The sequence below is a fragment of the Taurulus bubalis genome (assembly GCF_910589615.1).
Source record: "Taurulus bubalis genome assembly, chromosome: 4".
Lineage (NCBI taxonomy): Eukaryota > Metazoa > Chordata > Actinopteri > Perciformes > Cottidae > Taurulus > Taurulus bubalis.
Window position 1 is genome coordinate 24,583,522 of NC_136592.1, and position 19,099 is coordinate 24,602,620.

General features: G+C 41.3%; 1 protein-coding gene across 1 annotated transcript in view; it reads left to right on the forward strand.

The window, feature by feature from the left end:
* Nucleotides 1-19,099, forward strand: part of LOC306734973 (E3 SUMO-protein ligase PIAS1-like) — a gene marked incomplete at its 3' end in the record, with an annotated part of 40,198 nt that overhangs the window by 16,008 nt on the left and 5,091 nt on the right. Inside the window, exons 2-7 of the mRNA XM_079216389.1 lie at nucleotides 2,045-2,531; nucleotides 15,771-15,855; nucleotides 15,963-16,101; nucleotides 16,328-16,462; nucleotides 18,036-18,141; nucleotides 18,791-18,864. Of these exons, the coding sequence (XP_079072515.1) occupies nucleotides 2,048-2,531; nucleotides 15,771-15,855; nucleotides 15,963-16,101; nucleotides 16,328-16,462; nucleotides 18,036-18,141; nucleotides 18,791-18,864 (1,023 nt within the window). The 5' untranslated portion in view covers nucleotides 2,045-2,047. The remainder of the gene's footprint in view (nucleotides 1-2,044; nucleotides 2,532-15,770; nucleotides 15,856-15,962; nucleotides 16,102-16,327; nucleotides 16,463-18,035; nucleotides 18,142-18,790; nucleotides 18,865-19,099) is intronic.

Genomic DNA, 19,099 nt, shown 5'->3' on the forward strand with positions numbered 1-19,099 from the left:
ATCACACAAAAGCACCACTTTGAGTCTTGTGCTGACCAGAGATGTGTTCGTAAAAAAGATCCTTTCTAGTTGAGTTTGTACCTGAGTTCCTGCCTCCCAGTGTCCGTGGTGTCTCTATTATCCAAACAGGTGAAGATCCAGCTGACGGCTCACACATGTCAGGAAATGAAGCTGTTCTAAGACTTTTATGGTATGCATCGTAGTGCAATTAAATGCTTTTCTGCCAGAAGGAAAACTCTACGCTGTGTGTAGTTTTTTTTCTTCTTTTTTTCTTTTTAAACATCTGTGAGGCAAACCGTCAGCTGTGCCGTGCTGAGGTATGTCAATGTCGGGAGAGAATCAGCGCAGACTTTGGCATTGCTTAGAGGCAACATACCAGCATTGAGCCAGATGAAGACACAGAATATTGATGCAAATCATCCAATTATGCCTTTTAAAATTCAATCCGTCCATTTATGTTCGTACCTGGTCATGCAGGAGGGCTAGCAGAGCAGCCAGATGTCTTCTTCCATGGCAACTTCTGAAGCTTTTCCCTGGGAGTGCTCCAAGACTCAATAAGAGTAACGCTGCATTCACACAAAGTCGTAGTCGGTCTCTGTGGGTGTGTTGCGTCGAACACATAATTCACACAAATGTACATGCAGGACTCCGCTCGGACTGGCCAGTTGTTTTCTGACATAGAAGCTAGGGCTGGGAGGTATGGCCAAAAATTCATATCACGGTATTTTGTAAGATTCTGGCGGTTTCACGGTATATCACGGTATTTTTTTCCGAATAAACACATTAATTTATTGACGCCGAAAAGGACTGCCGCCATCGGCGTCGTTATTCACCACTCGCTCGCAGCTGTTTGTACGTTGGTACATAGGTTGGGAAGCTAAACATGGAGGGATTTAGGACCCTGGGGAATGTAGTTATTTCATATCCCTTCATACTAGTGGCACATGCGCAGCCGTAACGACGGCATTTTGGCGATGTCATTTCTTTCAAACCATGAGTCAAGTGAGTCAACATGAGACATAAGTAGCTCCGTCCGCTGCTCCTTCAGGTTCTAGCTGTGAACATTAAATGTTGTTGCCTGCCAAAGAGCGGCGACCGGTATGACGGTATATGAAAAATTCATACCGTATGGAAATCTGAAACCGGTATACCGCACAGCCCTAATAGAAGCCGTACTACGCAGGACGCTTTTCCTGACGCACAGTTTGTTTCCAGAGGGCACTATGGCTTTGTTTTCTGTCTGTTTTAACACATTTTGCTTTGTAGAAATTGCGTGATTTGCTCTCGTCGGGTTTTCACTCGCTGTGCGTCAGAGGACACTTGCATAACGTTGAGCCTTTCTCAATTTGTAGTGCAGCTGGGCACTTTTTTATAATCTCTGTCGTTGCAACGCCAGGTCCTATTCACAATCCGTCAGAAATCAAGGGCGACAAAGTGCAAAAATATCCCAAGAAATCTCAATATGCTATAATCCTAAACAATCATTTTATTTTAATTGGATTTCCATTTCTGTCTGTAATACGAGACATAATATTATTGATTGTAAATGTTTTGAACTGTAGTTTTACCTTGTTTATTTATTTGATTCTGTTTGTATACTTCACTCCATTCTGTTTGTATACTTCACTATTTTGTTATCTACTCCTCAGTGTGTTAGTTATCCTGTAGTTTTACTTTTAGCTTTCATACATTGTTAGATTTATTGTCACATTTTTTAGTTCGCAAGCATTGTTTCATATCCTAACATCTTTGTGAATGAGGAAACCTCATCAATGGGTTTTCAATACTGTATTAAGAGCAATATAAAAGCCTCACTAGTCTTCTGCCTTCTCTCACACATACAGATGATCGCACAAACACAACAGTATGCTTTTTATTTACTCAGGGTGGTCATTACTGTATGCATTTTAATCTCGGCTCATTTCACAATAAAAACAGTAATGCCGCAGTGAACTAATTGATTCAAATAAATTGCCAGCTACCTTGATTGTAAAAGTGATTGGTGATCAGTTTTGCATCATTCTCTTCCTCCTTCTCCTCACAGCAAATGGTGATGAGCCTGCGGGTGTCGGAGCTGCAGGTGCTGCTGGGCTACGCTGGTCGCAACAAGCACGGACGCAAGCACGAGCTTCTGACCAAGGCGCTGCATCTGCTGAAGGCCGGCAACAGCCCCGCCGTGCACATGAAGGTCAAAGAACTCTACCGACGACGCTTCCCTGCCAAAATGGTTTCCCACTCGGAGCTGGCCATACCCGGGCCGCACCACCCGGCCACGGCCGGCGTGGTCGGGGGAGGGGGCGCCGCGCTGCCCTCCGGCCTGACGCAGCTGGCGTACGAGGGCCACGCCGGAGCGCCGTCGCCCGCCGCCTTGCTGCCCCTCTCGCTGCTCGGCCCCGGGAAGCACGAGTTAACCGGGTTGACGCACCACCTGTCCGGCTCGGCCACGCTGCACCCGGTCCACCCGGACGTCAAGCTGCAGAGGCTGCCCTTCTACGACATGCTGGACGAGCTCATCAAGCCAACCAGTCTAGGTGAGTGCACGGGAGTGAGAGGTGGATTGAAAGGGAATGATGCAGACGGATACATTTCACCACTATGCATGCACATTATATTTGCGCTTTATATCAAAACACTGCAGAGCATATACGTTGAATGGACTGGCCGATTAACTGGTAGCAAGAATGGTATTGATGATACTTGATTGGTATTCAAGTAATAATTAAATGCGTCGGTTCTTATCAGAATAAAACAATGTATATTTACGGTTTGCTGTTGAAAAAATGAAGTATATGACGACAATATGTTTGTCTTTTCCAGAATTTACACAGCTGCTTAAAATGTCAAACTCTGTCTAGAAATGCAAGAAGACACAGACGCATACAGTAACTGCAACTGAGAAGCAACATTGGTGCACATCATCTCTTTCTCCACATGTTTACTGTCTGTATCTTCACTGTCAGACTGAATCCACTGAATGTGAAAATGCCGGAAAAATTATCTGCAAGGTTGTGGATATTTATGTCAGTGTGACATTCCCATAATAATCATGGCAGCAGTCACAGAAAAAAATGACATTTGTGTTTCCGCTGTGGTGGAAAGGCTCCCTGCCAGTGCTGCTGTTGTGCTGCCTGCTAATGCATTGACACGCCACCCAAATGTTACTGCAAAAATATAATTTGCAGATTTCCCACGAGAGTTCAGAGTAGACAGAGGCCACTGTTGGTTCGTAAGAGGTGTCAGTGAAGATATTTCTAAATAAAGGATGAAGGTTCCTTCCTAGACTGGCTTGTACTACTACTACTACTACTTATCTAATAGTGGTTGTACTTGTACTCGGTTGTACATTTCTATTAATGAGCAAGAGAATGGGACTCAAATAGCCTGATCGGGGGTTGGTCACCATCAGGCCGTTCTATTTAATTCAATCTTATGTTTACATGTTAATGTACATTAAGTAATGGAATTTTAGTTCAAAGTTTTAACTAATTTGGTGCTGCATTAAATAAGTTTACACTTGAATTGTAATTCTTGTTGATTTTGAAGCTTTTTTACCCAATTGCTGGTGTCCGATTTATTAATTTAATAAATAACATTTCAATAAAGTTATGTCTATGTATTTATTTGTTAGATTTTATTTTACAAAGTGAGGAAATAATGTTTAAGTCGAGCCGGACGCTGCCTAACACATAACTCTTCCACACAGCTTATCAATGAAACACTGGTATCGGCCCAGGTATCGGCATCGGGACTGAAAAAGTCTGATCGGTGAATCCCTAGTTTAGTCGCAAGCATTAAACAATAATCATACATATAGTTTTCATTTTTTGTGGATCTGAAGGTAATTTTGAGAGTGACATTCAGCCACTGGACGTTATTGTCAATAATGGCTCTTATTTAGATATCTATGAGAGATGTTGACGTTACTGCATTTTGTGTACCGGAATCACACGTCTCTTAGGACACTCGATTATTCCCATGTAGCGACACACAGCTGTAGTGAGTCCACAAAAGGAGAAGATCCTTAATAAGTTTAAAGTTAAATTCAAATTAGATTTAGTTTCTCGTTTCGCACAGCACTTGAGATACAAAAGTAGTTCATACTCTGAAACACATTTATATTGTTAGTTAATAATATTGTCAGATTACAAGCATCAGAAAACCTGCAAATATAAATACAAAACTTTAATGTAAAATAACTATAACGGTTCCAACTTTTGCAGAAAGTAGTGTGCTCATTTAAGACCACATTACTGTAATGAGTACAAATATCCAGAATACTATATCCAGTCTGCCCTTTAGTTCACTTCTTAAGAGACTTTTAATCTTTGTCTTGGTCAGATTTATCATTATATTAAGTCTGCATCCAGCACCCAGACTGCATTTAGCATAATAACAATCTTTGGGCTCAGGGATGTATTGCAAATATATGGAAATGTCTAGATTTTCCCACATTTGCATTTTAATGGAGTAAGAGAGCATCTCATGATTAATTTGCCTGCAGATGCATGTACAAACACAGCGCCTGCAGCTCTATCATCACACCATCTCTCCCCTCTCCCCCCGCCCTTTCTCACTCAATCCATTTCCTGCACATGTCCCATCCCTCTCGGCCTCCCCTATCTCCCCGTCTCTCTCTCTCTCTGTCTCTGTCTTTCTCTTTCTCTCTCCCCCCACCACTCCGTCTTCCATTCTTACTTCGTCTCCGCGGCCATCATCGGTTAAAATTTGCATGCAAAGTGATGAAATCATACAGACGTACACCTGTGCCTGCAGAACACACCCTCGTCCCTTCATTTGAATCTGAATCGCACATTCACATCATTCTCACACACACAGACACACACATACACACGTCTGCATATACAGTACTTTCAAAACACAAATGTACTTTCCGATAAATAATGCATGCTGATCGTATTGTTCTCGGAGACTCAGAGAGCGCGAAGGGATGAATGGGAGGAGGATTAAACTCAGGAAGATGGTGCACATGGTCTCACAAAGCTGGCATTTTTTAATTTGTTTAAAATGACCCTCTTTATCCTTATAATAATGGAGGGCTGTAATGAAACCACTAGATTAATTGTAAATCGGCCCTCACGGATAGAATAGAAGATTTTCTTCTGTTGCTTTAAGACTGCTGTAGTCTCCTCTCTCCTTGATCACACTCTTTCACATACTCTGCCTCTTCTCTGCTTGTTTACTTCTCTCTGATCTTCTGATTACTGCTCAATCCATCTCTCCCTCTCTCTCTCTCTCTCTCTCTCTCCCCCATTGTTGTTGCCTCTCCTGTTGCCTCGCCTCCAATTTCTCTCTCCCTCGCTCGCTCCCTTCCCCCACTCGCTCTCTTTTTTTTCCGCTGGTGGAAGCTGATTTTGTTGGCCATGAATGTGCTTAACCAGGATTCTGACAGGGCTTTTACAAGTGCAGTGAAAGGAAAGATTATGACTTGTTTGGTGCGTCCTTGCATCTAGAATTGGAAAAACACAAGTCCGTGTAAGTCTTTTTCCACAGTGTGGACTGCAGGTTATTTCTGAAATTCAGAAAATTGTTTCATGTCTGTCCACAAACAATATGACATACAAGTAAAAAGAGACTAATAACTCAGGAAATGAATGCCAAATAAACAGTGCGGTAAGAAACAGTACATTACAGCATTCATGCCAGATGCATATCAGCATACAGTTTCAGAGCGTCTCTCCTGGAAGACGTGCATATTGTTGCACTCGTCTGTACACAGCAAACGACAGAACTAATTATATAAATAAGAATTAAATAAGAGAGCGCCTGAAGGGAGAAGTTCAAACCCCAAACGTTGTGGTGTTTTTATTAATACACACATGTTCAGTTCCTCAGCGCACACAGCAGTTCCATAAATCCACCCCTTCAACTGAGATATGAGGATTTTTGCACATTCGTTCTGACCTTTTTGTTTCTTCAACGTGCATATTCCTCTCTTAAGGGCTTGCAGGCAGTAATTTGTTCTTGACTTTATGCATAATCTGTACTATTTTAAGACATACCAAGCCTCTAGATTTTAGAGTTTTTTTCTTCGAATACGCTGTGGGTTTGTTGGTTTTTTGATGGGTAGTTTTGTCTACAATTCTTTTTTTTCTTGATTTATAATTCGTTTCTGTGCATTTTTCCAACACTTCACACAGTAAGTAGTCTATGGATGTAAACTATCGGACACCAATGCAAGGTGTAATGTAGCTTGATGTAAGAAAGCCTTATAGTATTGCACATATACAAACTCTCTCACTGTGATACCACTCTTCAAGCAACAGCACGTATCATTAATATACTTTAAAAGATGGCAGCTCTTGGTAGAGCGGTTGGGGAAAAATGTACATTCATGTTTACGGTAATCGAGGAATTGCAACCAATGTAAACGTGTTTTCAGATTTCCTGCCATACCCTGATTCCTTTTAGTAACCTTATTTCTTTAGTGCATGTAATCTTAGTCGTTATCTCTCTCACACCATCCTCCCTCCCTCCATTCGTCCCTCCCTCCCATGCAGTGTTGTGCTCTCTGCTGAGTCGTATCAGTTTTTAGGATAAAGGTAAGTCGGGCCACAGTTCAGCCCTTCCATTCAAAACTGGTCAGCAGTCTGGGCTGCACTAGCTACTCCTTTATTACCATGGCGACCTCACTGGTTGAACTCTCCATCATTATCCGTCCTCCATGGAGAACGATGCCTCTGTGCTCATTATGGATATCATTGTGGCGCACATGCATTATACATGATTTAATCACCATATCTTCAGGAAAAGGATGCAGGCCCATTTGATGAGCGTTTCGTGCATAATGGCTTGTTACACGAGAAGATTGCTGTGATATTCATACAAAAGAGGAAAATCATGTGGTTAAAAAAAAAGAAGTCTAATCAAGTGTTTGGAACAAAGAAGTTCCACTTTGAAGTCATCTTTAAAAACTTGACGACAGGGTTTCATTGATAATAATGTTTTATTTCCGTCCATTTAGGCAAGTACAAGGTCACTGTCATTTTCTTTTCAGTAGGTTTTTAAAGACCCAGGGAAGGAAAGGAAGCTACCTTCAGCTCTACAGTTTGGTGGCAGCGGGACATGAAGCACAGTGCCATCTGCCTATCAGTTCCACTGTGAACACCATAACATATTAACTCATAATACCTGATACAAGCTGTATAATGACAGAACAGGTTGTCTCTCTACAGCGGAGGATTTGATTAGATTTTGGAGTGAAGAAACAACCATGAAGTGTTTTCTGTTATCAGATTGTTTTCTAGCTTGATTGATTACTCATTGTGCTTTCACATTGCTTGTTTTATTCAACTAATGGTTCCTGAAACGAACCAATGGAGCTGGTTGTGCGTTCACAAATGCAAGACTCAAAAGGTCCAGAAATTGTAAAAGATGTCAAGTGGTGTAAATGTTGTTATATTATAACAATGCGTGCACTGCCGAAAATGAAGAGTTACCACTGTTCTGCATGCTTTGATCAGCTGTTGACGACAATGCTCAACAGTCCTTGAGTAATGTAGAAAAGATCTCTCAAGCTCATATATTCAGGAGGGATTTCCCTCTGTCGTGACTGAACCAACTATATAAGTGTGAAGCGAAGGCGCCCTAAAACCCACATATATTCAGTCGGCTACCATATATGACACACACAAAAAACATCAAATCAGAGCGGCAGTATTCAGAGAATATTTGGAATTGTACTTGAAATATGACTGAAGGAATTCATAGATTTTCTAAATAGTTGCAGATTTATTTTCTCTCTGTAATCGATCAACTAATTGTTGAGCTCTATTTTGTAGTCCGTCATTCATAGAGTCTTTCTAGAAGGGAATCATCAACAAAATCACGAGATATAAAGTTCACATTAAGACCAGCTACTTGTCGTTATGTAAAATACTGTATGTTTGCTTTAGATCATTCCTAATTATCATATTCATTAGCAAAATAAATGATGCAATTTGCACAACTTGTTATGTTCCATAGATCGTGTTGATTATAGCTCAAGTATCTCTTGAGCTGCCACAAAATGATTGGATGAATATATTATAAAACATCTGAACTCACCCTTGTTGTGTTTAGAAGTTGTCTTTTGTAATTTCTATGTGAAACCAGTACAACCAGTGAGAAGTTGTATTTGTTTTTTTCGCACCTACGCCATTCGATTCCTATATTCTAATATTTCAGACATTAAATCTCCGTCTCTGTCTTCATAAAGGTTGCTGGGTAAACACAAGGTAATAATGTGAATAAGTCCAGGACTTCATCATTTTATCTTATTGGCAAAACATGATATGTTGTGTTTTATCAAAAGTTGTCATGAAACCAAAAAGACAACAAGGGGAAGAGAACTGGGCCTTTTTTTTAGATAGGCTGCCAGCGGAGACAAGCCTTTATCTCTAATTAAAATATATTTGATTATGTTTGTCTAAGGACCCTCTCTGTTTTCTGATCTGCTCTCCTTCGCTGTGCTAATTGGCTCGTTCTGCTGTTTCCCAGAGAAACCCTTTCAGTGGCTCAGACGCAGCGAATCCGTCACTTCACATGTATTGTTATTGTGAAATGTTTGTTGGAACTGCTTGGATTCATTTCCTGCAGCTTTATGACAAGAAAGAAACGTAAAGTACAATCAATTAAACTGAAAATAGTATTTGAGATCCGGCTCATTACGTGAGATGTTACTGTTCAATTAATAGATCTAATGGAGAGTAAAAAATAGGCAACAGGCCAATCGTTGACAAATATACACTTTTGTTTTTATCATTTCATTTAATTGTGGGAAACCAGATCAGAGTTGTTCTCTTCGTGACAGCATGTATCCTCCCTGCTGGAGTGTCCTTGAGCAAGCACACCTAATCAAGTCGCTCTGTGCCTCTTGTTTTGCCCTTGGATCTGCAAGCAAATACATATCACACATAGAGTATACTCCAGTATGTCTCCTGCCTGAATCAGTAGAGATATTATATTGCATGCATTATCAGCCGCGTTCAACAGGTTGTGGTTGCGATATTCCCCCCAAAACAGCCACAGCGCCGAAACCAGTAAAGCACCTTGTCGCTCGACGTCGAAACACCAGCTGAGATTTACCAGCGCTCGGCCTGACCGCCCCGTGATCCTGAGCAAAATCTTTATCTCTCTGTAAACAACTCGGCCTTCTCACAACAAGTGAACATCAACAAGGGAGCTCTGGCTGCTCCGAACTATAAACGCGCTGCACAAAATGTCTTCCTTCTCTCGGGGCGTATGCAGCGAGGCATTGTTTTCTTCTAAGTCGGTGCAACATCATTATCATCATCATCATCTCTGATTAGACGAACCCTGGTTGTAATTCTAAAAAAATCTTGCTCTTTTATCTGATCTCTAACATAAGCAACATTGTTTTTTTTCCATTTAACGTTACTGTGAAATGCTGTCCAGGGCATGGTGCACACGGCTTAAAGACATTGTGAAACGCGCGCTGTAGTGTATACATTGATCGGGATAGCAAGCTTCAGCTGCCAGGCGGAGAACTTGTAATTTCAGCCTTAGCAGCCCTGTAAGCACACTGGAACGCCTAAATTAGCGCTGTCAATGTATAACTGCACACCCTTATGCATATAATAAAGGATAATTGCTGCTGTCAGGGGGGGAGGGGGAAGTAGCACTTCTGGAAAGTTTTCTATTGACTGTGTGTGTGTGTGTGTGTGTGTGTGTGTGTGTGTGTGTGTGTGTGTGTGTGTGTGTGTGTGTGTGTGTGTGTGTGTGTGTGTGTGTGTGTGTGTGAGAGAGTGTGGGTGTAACATCCAGATCTGTCCTTTTTTGTTTTGGGACCCTTCTAGCATTGTAGTTTAGAATTTGAGTGATGCTGAAAGGACTGTGTGTGCGTGTGCGTGTGCGTGCGTGCGTGCGTGCGTGTGTGCGTGCGTGCGTGCGTGTGTGTGTGTGTGTGTGTGTGTGTGTGTGTGTGTGTGTGTGTGTGTGTGTGTGTGTGTGTGGTGCACTAAACAGAGAAAAAGTAGCAGAGCCACTAACAAGTTAATAAACTCCAGCTGGGCTTTGTTGTGCTGAAGACGGGCTTCGGAGCTGAGCACATTCTCTGTAGCTTAGCTCACACATCTCCTCAAACCAGAATTAACCAGCACCGAGGGTTTCCCAGGTTTCTACTGACTGTCGGGTCACAATCAGCACTGTCAGAATATTCATATCCATCTTCGGTCCAGGCTGGAACATAAATCTAGTTTGGACATAAATGTTATATTTCTCAGGTTACCGACTGTTTTTTTCTTTTCTGTGGAGATAATTTTTGTTGGACCTAAAAATGTAAATGACAAGCATTTAGTTCCCTTCCTTCTAGTATGACCAGTAATGGTAGTCTTCAGCATGTGGTGGAGGAAGTACTAGGATCTTTTACTGCAGTACCACACTGTGAAAACACTCGACTGCAAGTAGAAGTACAAACATCAAAACATTACTTCAGTAAAAATGTGTAATAGGAAATGATTGCATATTTACTTACAGTATGAATAGTAAAAGTACTCATTATGGAGTAAAGCTAATTTTAACTTCATCACAATCTATAAGATCATCATGTGTTTGTAGCGTCGTCGTCCCGTGAGAACCACAAATCTCTAAACAGTCGACTTTTCATGAGCTCAGAAAAACATCCCTGATTAACTTAAAAGTAGGATAATTTTCTTTAGAATAAGTTGCATGAAGTAGAAATGCCGCTCACCGCTTAAGGCGGAGCAGTCGGAGCTATTTGTCTTACGTGTCATGGTTATACCTTTAGGCATGATTATAACTTTATAACAACAATTAATAACCCACAACTTACGCTCTTTAAAAGAGTAAAACACCACGACATAACAGTTTGTGACACATTAACAATTTGTAACACTAATTGTACATTTATAAAATTACACCGCCAAACTGCATGCTGGGTAAAGCTCGCCCACTATCACAACAAGAAGGAACTCCGTCACTACATAAAAAAAACGGAAAAGAGTGATACAACGAGAGACCAGAGATGCACTAATACAACTTGGTTAGACACATATGCAACACTGATTACTGTGTGGTATTTGTTATAAATGTATGTTGGTGCTTAGAGGGTGATAAGAAGCTGAACTGGAGGGACTTAGGACCCAGGGGAATGTAGGTGAAAAAAACAGGAAGAGACAGACCAGAAGACCCAAACAGCTGAGAACAGTTGTTCAGTTTGCTGAAGGTCCTTTTCGGCGTCAATGAATGAATGTTTTTACTCTGGGAAGATAATACTGTGAAACCGCCAGAATCTTACAAAATACCGTGATATGAATTTTTGGCCATTTTTGGCCAGCCCTAAAATACAGTACTTAAAACAGTACAAGTACCTCAAATTTGTGCAGGAGTAAATAGACTTTGTGGTACATTCCACTACTCGTCTTCGTTTCATCACAAAAATGTCATTATTTGTAATGGTCCCCACAGTGTCTCTTCAAATGCTATAAATCACGTACGCTTGCCGTGATGGAGGCGTTTCTCACACTCCTTAAGTTAAGCAAATGTTTAAAGTTGTGCAAATGTGCCTCAATTTCACTTCGTCAAACGTACACTGCAATCAATCCTTTATGACGGTGGTAATGTTCAGTCTTTATAAAGTTGTTTATTCTACTATATGATATGCTGTAGTTTGTGAGGCTGTACTGACTGGTGTTTCTATTATTTTGTCCACTCTAGTTATAGCATTGAGGGTAGATTAGATATTAGAAACACTAAACCAATTACAATTCACCAGCACTACAAACTATGGCTTCAACTCGCCATTATTTTCATAATTGATTAACCTGACTATTGTTTTCTCTCATTGACGAAATAAAAGAAACATAGTTTCAAACACCAAACCTAATAAAATAGCAACTAAGAATGTCATGTATGCTCCTCGGTGTATTTCCTCTTCACTGTAAACATCAACCCATTGGAGATCATTTTCCCATCTGTCACTCTGCCCACCGCCATCTGTCTCTCCATCACATACATTTTATATTATTAAACAAAGTCATATGCAGCGTGATGGCTCGTACAGCAGGGGACCAGCACGTTGCACCGTGAAGGACGGAGAGTCTGCAGGTCCTCATGTCACACAGTATGCTCGCTTGTGTCCATGACGACACGTTTAACACCATTCCTGAAGGTTAAAGCACAATTTGAAAACAGTTGGATTGATTTTAAAAGTCGATGTCAAGCACACAGTCCATCAGAAATACAAATCATGTTCATTAAATATATGTCAAGTCTAATCTCTTCAAGACGACTTAACAATACTTTTATAAGCTCCGTAATATCCTCTTTCCGCTGCGGTGTTTAGTGGGAACCAACTCTTTGTACTCCATCACGCACGGTGTGAGATTTGCACTGACAGAAGCTCCGATTTGTTTATTGTAATGACTCTCGGGTCTCTAAAATGAATGTCCCAGTGAAATGTTCATTTTCTAATAAGCAGTACTAAGCAGACATAAGATTACCTGCAGGGACAGAAATGGGCTCAATAACAGTAATTACAGTTCTGTTTATGGCATCATCCGTCTTCTCTCAGTGACGTTAAGGAGAGGCTTCATTCATTGAAAACGTATTCTGTATTTGATGTCATCAACTAAGTCTTCATAATGATGCTTCTTTCCTCAACTAGTAGGTTTCTGCCTCCATTAAACGTGATGAAAGGAAATGAAGCATCCGGCATGTTCTATTTATCAAATGAGCCAAAGTCAAGCATGCAGTTCACGAATAAACTTTCTGCGTCTGGTTTATATTTTCACCTTTGATATCATATTTTATAAGGCTGCAGCGTCTTATCAGGTTTCAGAGAAAAAAGACTTAGATCACATCAGAATATGATAATGAATGTTTGAAGCCTGTTTTTATTCACATAACCTTTTGGTTTGCACGAACAGAAGATAGATTTCAGAGTAATTTTTTTATATTAGTTTTAAAACTGTCCATCTTTCTCAGTTAATCCACCTCACACAAGTGTTTGTCGCCATGTCTTCATATTTTCAGTTTTACTAAGGCTGGGTATGGATTTATATATTTTAATACTGATACAGTTATAATACCATGATGATCGTTTTTAAGAAACCCAAGCAACCACATTTCTCAAATTTAAAGTCATAGTTTGACATTTTATGAAATATCCTTGTTTGCTTTCTTGCTAAATATGAATCTGTAGCAAGCATCCTGTTAGCTTAGCTTAGAATAATGCCTTTAAAATGGGAAACAACTCCTAAAGAAATAGTCTGACACATAACTCAACAGTAAAATTGCAACTTGTCTTCACTTTGGTTGTTGTGCGGATTAAACAAACAAGATTTAATGTGCTAATTAATCAGCCTTAGAGAAGCTGGTAAACAGATTTTGTTCCCATTTGGACCAAGCCTTCCCTCTGTTTCCAGTCATTATACCAAGCTAAGTTAGCCGGCTGCTGGCTATGGCTTCATATTAACTGCAAGAAAGCAAAGACTATTCCTTAAAAACGCATAAGCAGTCATATAAGAACAGACAAATAGAAAACACTGTGTATGCATCTTAAATCACTGGAGTTAAAGAAGCCACTGTGTGTGTGTGTGTGTGTGTGTGTGTGTGTGTGTGTGTGTGTGTGTGTGTGTGCGTGCGCGTGCGCGTGCGTGCACATGCGCGTGTGCGTCAGGGTAAATGTGTGTGTGTGTGCGCGCACCGGGGTAAATGTAAGTGTGTGAGAGAATAAGAAGGAGAGAGAGAGAGGAAGACATCCATCAAAACTCATTTCAACCCTTCTGGTATCTCTTCCAACCACACACATTGAAACACCAGAGAGAGAAAAATCCGCTGCCAGTGAGAGAGTGAGTTATAGAGCGATGGAGAGATGATGGGGGAGAGTGAGAGAGAGCAAGAGCAAGAGCAAGAGAGGACAGAGTGAGAGAGCACTTTCTATTTATAGCCTGTGTGCCCGGAGTGGAGGAAGACTGTAGTTCGAAAGCACACTTGGTGCGTATGATTTTGTTCTGCAGTGCACAGGCTGCCGCTCCAAAGATGCAGGAACAGAAAGAAGATATCATTCAAAAGAAACACGCCATAGAAATTATATAGCATGTTGGAGGTGAGATTGGGTCGTAATAACTGTGAAAATGAGCGGCTGCCTGAAAGGCAGATGAAAGGAGGAACATGATTGGTCCTGTAATCATCCACTTTGTTGTTCCCTACATTGAAGAAAATGACCGACCTGTACGTTCTCCTGCTGGGTGTGTGCGTTGAGCACGCGTGCACACCGACACTCTGCGTGTGTTTTCAACTGTCACTCACCAACAGTTTCCGCATTATTTGAGGTCATTAAAACAACAATCATGATTACATTCTCTAACTTATCTTCCCCCCTCACTTACGCAGCCTTCAGGCCAAAAGGTTCCCCCTGAGATTTAGCATGTCTCTCAAAATACGTCAGACACACAGAAAAGGAGTTCTGTTGAAAAAAAAGAGGTCACACTGGTCTGTAATGCTAACTCCCCGCTGTACGCAGCACCCTTGTGGTGAATGCTAAAAGCTTTTGCTCAGCGGAGAAGACTTCAGTTGGTTTCACTTTTGCAAACAACAAAGCCGTTTCCTGCACCGGCTGAGTTTAGACTTTGGAATTAAAGAAAAGGATTTTAATGATCATTATGTGGGAAAGTCTGTTCTGTCCACTATTACTGTGTGAACCGCTAACGTCCCGGTAAACTGTCGAGTTTGAAGGTTCATCAAATGAATAAACAACCGGAAATAGTTACGGCCCACAACTCATTCTTCTGTTAATGTGTACAGATTGACACAACCGGCGTTCATAAGTTACTTTTAGCAGCGTGTGTATTTTATTAGCTTTGGACAGAGCCAAGCTAGCTGTTTCCCCTTGAGTCTTTATGCTAAGCTAAGCTAATCGCCTCCCACCTCTAGCTCATCTTGAGCACAGACACGAGAGCGGCTTCGATCTTTTCATCCAGCTCTCGTACACAATGCGGATAAGAAAGATGTTGAATTATTCCTTTCAGGTCAAACACAAAACACACTCGCGCCTGAACCCTCAGAGCTCCTTGTTTCATGCTAACCTCGTTCTAACATGTGCACACAAACTTTTATTTTCTTTGACAACTTTCTGTCTCTTTAATGGAGGCTGGGTTTGTAGCACCAGTTATTTCCAGCACCTCTCCGTGGGCCTATAAATAGAGCGTGCGCACACATACACACATATATATTATCTTCCTCTTCTTCACCTCCGCGTGAGGCAGAGGCTGATTTTGAAGTCCAGGTGTTCTTTAGCTTTTGCTAAATTCATACCAGCAAGATCAAACCAATAAAGCTAATTATACACAAGATATTGCTGTGCACACACTTCTCTTCCGTTTTGCTTTGTTTCATGCTTGTCTATAGATAAAAAAAACAAAAAAACTTGTATAGCGCTTTTCTAGTCTTCCGACCACTCAAAGCGCTTTAACACTACATGACCTCATTCACCCATTCACACACTGATGAGAGGAGCTACCATGCAAGGTGTCACATCAGATTATCAACCATTCATGCACCATAGGCGCAGCTACGCGAACAATTTAGGGTTAAGTGTCTTGCTCAAAGACACATCGACATGGGCTAGCATAGCCGGGGTTCGAACCGCCGATCCCCGGAATAAAACAGTGCTTTACTCTCACACTTGGTCTTGTTTATCTCACTGTGTTGGGATCAGTGACATTTGGTGGCTGTTTGGAACTGCATGTAACTTTCCTAGTGATTTAAAAATGTCTTCCGTTCCTCTGCAGCCTCAGACAACAGCCAGCGGTTTCAGGAGACGTGTTTCGCCTTCGCATTAACGCCACAACAAGTCCAGCAGATCAGTAGCTCGATGTAAGATTACCACCGCCCTGCCGGCACACGATGCCGTTCGTGAATTATTCATACACGTACATGATTTCTGCAGCTATGTGGTGATACATTTGTTTCTGTGCTCACAGGGACATCTCGGGGACCAAATGTGATTTCTCAGTTCAAGTCCAGTTGCGGTTTTGCCTGTCGGAGACCAGCTGTCCTCAGGAAGACCATTTCCCACCCAATCTGTGTGTGAAAGTCAACGGGAAGCCATGTAACCTGCCGGTAAAGAGCGCCGCATTAATCGGATAAACAACCAGCAAAACATGGTTTCTTTGTTCTACCACTGTTTAACTGGATCTTAACACTGACAGGCTTTTCATTTCACTTGTTCAACCTTTCATGCCTTGTCCCTCGAGTTTTTGTTGAACCCCCCATTTTCATATGAATTTCACTTTAAAAAGTCTAATTGTCATTCTTTTTCCCTCTGATATTCATGTCGGACATCTAGAGTTATCTTCCTCCAACCAAAAACGGCGTAGAGCCCAAGCGGCCCAGCCGGCCCATCAACATTACCTCACTGGTCAGATTGTCCACCACAGTTCCCAACACCATCGTGGTGTCGTGGACCGCTGAGATCGGAAGGGTAAGAGTCAATGTGTCACGGTTTCCAACTCTTTGATAATCAATGTTTTGATAAAGTCATCAAGTAATGTTACTTGATGCATTTGCTGATTCAAGCGTCTCAAATGCTTTTTGTCTTGTCCTTCTAAACTGATGATGTTTATGGGGATAGAATAGATCGATTTGAAGATATCACGTCAAGCTCTGGTGACTTATGATGGGCCTTTTTTTTCATATATAAGACTTAATGTTATTATTATACAAATATTTATTTGCTGCCCTGATTATCATCTTTAATCTAATCTATCCAATTATGCTCGACAATAATTAATAGGACTTCATTTTTATACACATTTCTGTCTGCTCTTTCTCATCTTTATATAATATTATTGGCAATCATTGTTATAATTAATATGGCAATTTATACAACAAGTGGCTGCAAATTTGTTTGGATCGAGTATTTGTCTGTCGAGAATCATCACATGTTGTTATTGTGTTTAAATGGATGAGACACCACGACAACAAAAAAGATTTACAAACGTGAGAGAACTGTGTGTGCGTGTGCGTGTGCGTGCATGTGCGCGTGTGTGTGTGTGTGTGTGTGTGTGTGTGTGTGTGTGTGAGACAGACATGCATGCATGTGTGTGAGAAACAGTATGAAGTGGGATCTTTGGCCGCCATTGAGTCGAGCTCTCACAGCCCAAACATCATTACATGGAGGAGCAGAGTAGGATACTATGCAGGAACACTCAAAGTCAACTCCCCCGGCTTCAACGACACGAGAAGCAGACGTCCCCTGACTGCCGTTACCAGATTGCAGACCCGTGCCCCACCTGCAGCATCACATGCAGCAGTGAAACTAAAAAGCCGACCCCAGATTCTTCTTTTAGAGCGAGCCTTTTCCACGTGGCGTTACACCTCCCTATATTTGTGTGTTTTTGGCACTGTGTCCACTATTTGTGTAGCTTCCTCTTGGAAGCGTGCTTGCGCCTGCATGGGGGCGACACACCCGGTGGCCAAAAAAAACACAGCAACATGTAAGTTACAGGCAGAAGGCCGGCTCTCTGCAGATACTTACACCGCAATACACTTGTAGTGAGACATCTGTGATAATTGAGAGGGATTATTTTTGTATGACATAGTTTTTTTTAGGAAAGATCCTGCATAGTATACCTTTTTAAACCAAAATGTCAGGGAAAGTCCATACATATAACACAGTATGGTCTTTAAAAAATATATATATATATATATTTTACACATTGCAGTGTACATGATCTCATATGCGGAGTTATATTTAGTCGGGTGGCAGTAGAAGGCAGTGAAGAAAACAATCCCACAACGGAAGTACATACTGGCCTCGAATTCCTCCGTCCCTCGGTGCGTCTTCACACGTGGCTGAACGAACATTTGCCTCAGAGTAGTAATATTAACTTGACATTAGATTATGTAAGACATCTTGCCTGCTGAAGTTTCCTTCAGTAAAAGGACATTCTCTGCAAATGGCCCAGAACTTAACAAAAAAATGTCACCGAGTGAGATTTAAAGTATCGGCGTGCACATTATTGATCATTGTACGTATTCATGTGTGTTCACAGAGTTACTCCATGGCAGTGTACTTGGTGAAGCAGCAGTCGTCCACCGTGTTGTTACAGAGACTACGAGCAAAAGGCATCAGAAACCCGGACCACTCCAGAGCCCTCAGTAAGAACCATCCACCTCTTTTCTTTTTCTTTTTTTTATAGATGCACTGATCCAGTATATCAAAGCTGATATTGACATTAAATACAGTTTTATTTCAAAATTAATTGTTTCTACTGTAACTTTTTTAAGCACATTTCTGACTTCATGTTATCCGACATGAGTTTCACACAATGATGTATTCACATTTTAAATTTGGGGGAAAGAGAGAGCTGATGTTTGATCAGGAGTCAATATCAGAATGTCACGAGTTGAGGTGTTGGGAGAGGAAAAGCCTTAATGCTGCTTCCAAATCCTTTTGACGATACCTCGTCTGTGTTTACGGCTCTAAATCCAACTCACATATTAGCTAACTAATGTTAAATAAGGACATTGTGGTGCAATATGCATGTCAGTTTCACAGTTTTACTTCTTATTTTCATTAATGTTTATTTAATGCAATGTCTTGTATGTTTTTTAAAGGAGCAACATTAAAGGAGCTGTGGAAATATGTTCTTTGCTCCTACAACTAAACTAATACTCTCTTGTGATCTTGTCTGCAACAAGATTTGCAACTGTTACACGGCAGCCTGAAATGAGAAACTGAGCATGTCTGCTGTTTGTTTCTCACTCACTCTTGTGTGTCTGTGTGTGTTTTACTTCCCTTCTGCAGTCAAAGAGAAGCTCACAGCAGACCCAGACAGTGAAATAGCCACGACCAGCCTTCGCGTGTCGCTGCTCTGCCCGGTAAACAGCCTGCTCTTTATGAATCTTAAGCCAGTGTTTAGAGATTCAGTCATGCCAAGACGTGTCCGTCCATTCTTTTCTTTGCACGTGTCTCAACATGCCCACATGCCCTTTTAGTTCTGGTTGTGTATACGATCTATCTGTCAAATTGTCTTCTCAACCCCTGTCAAGCCCCTTTTCCATATGGGTTTGGCATGTTTGTGACATTTACTCATCCCGTGTACCCTTCATCCTC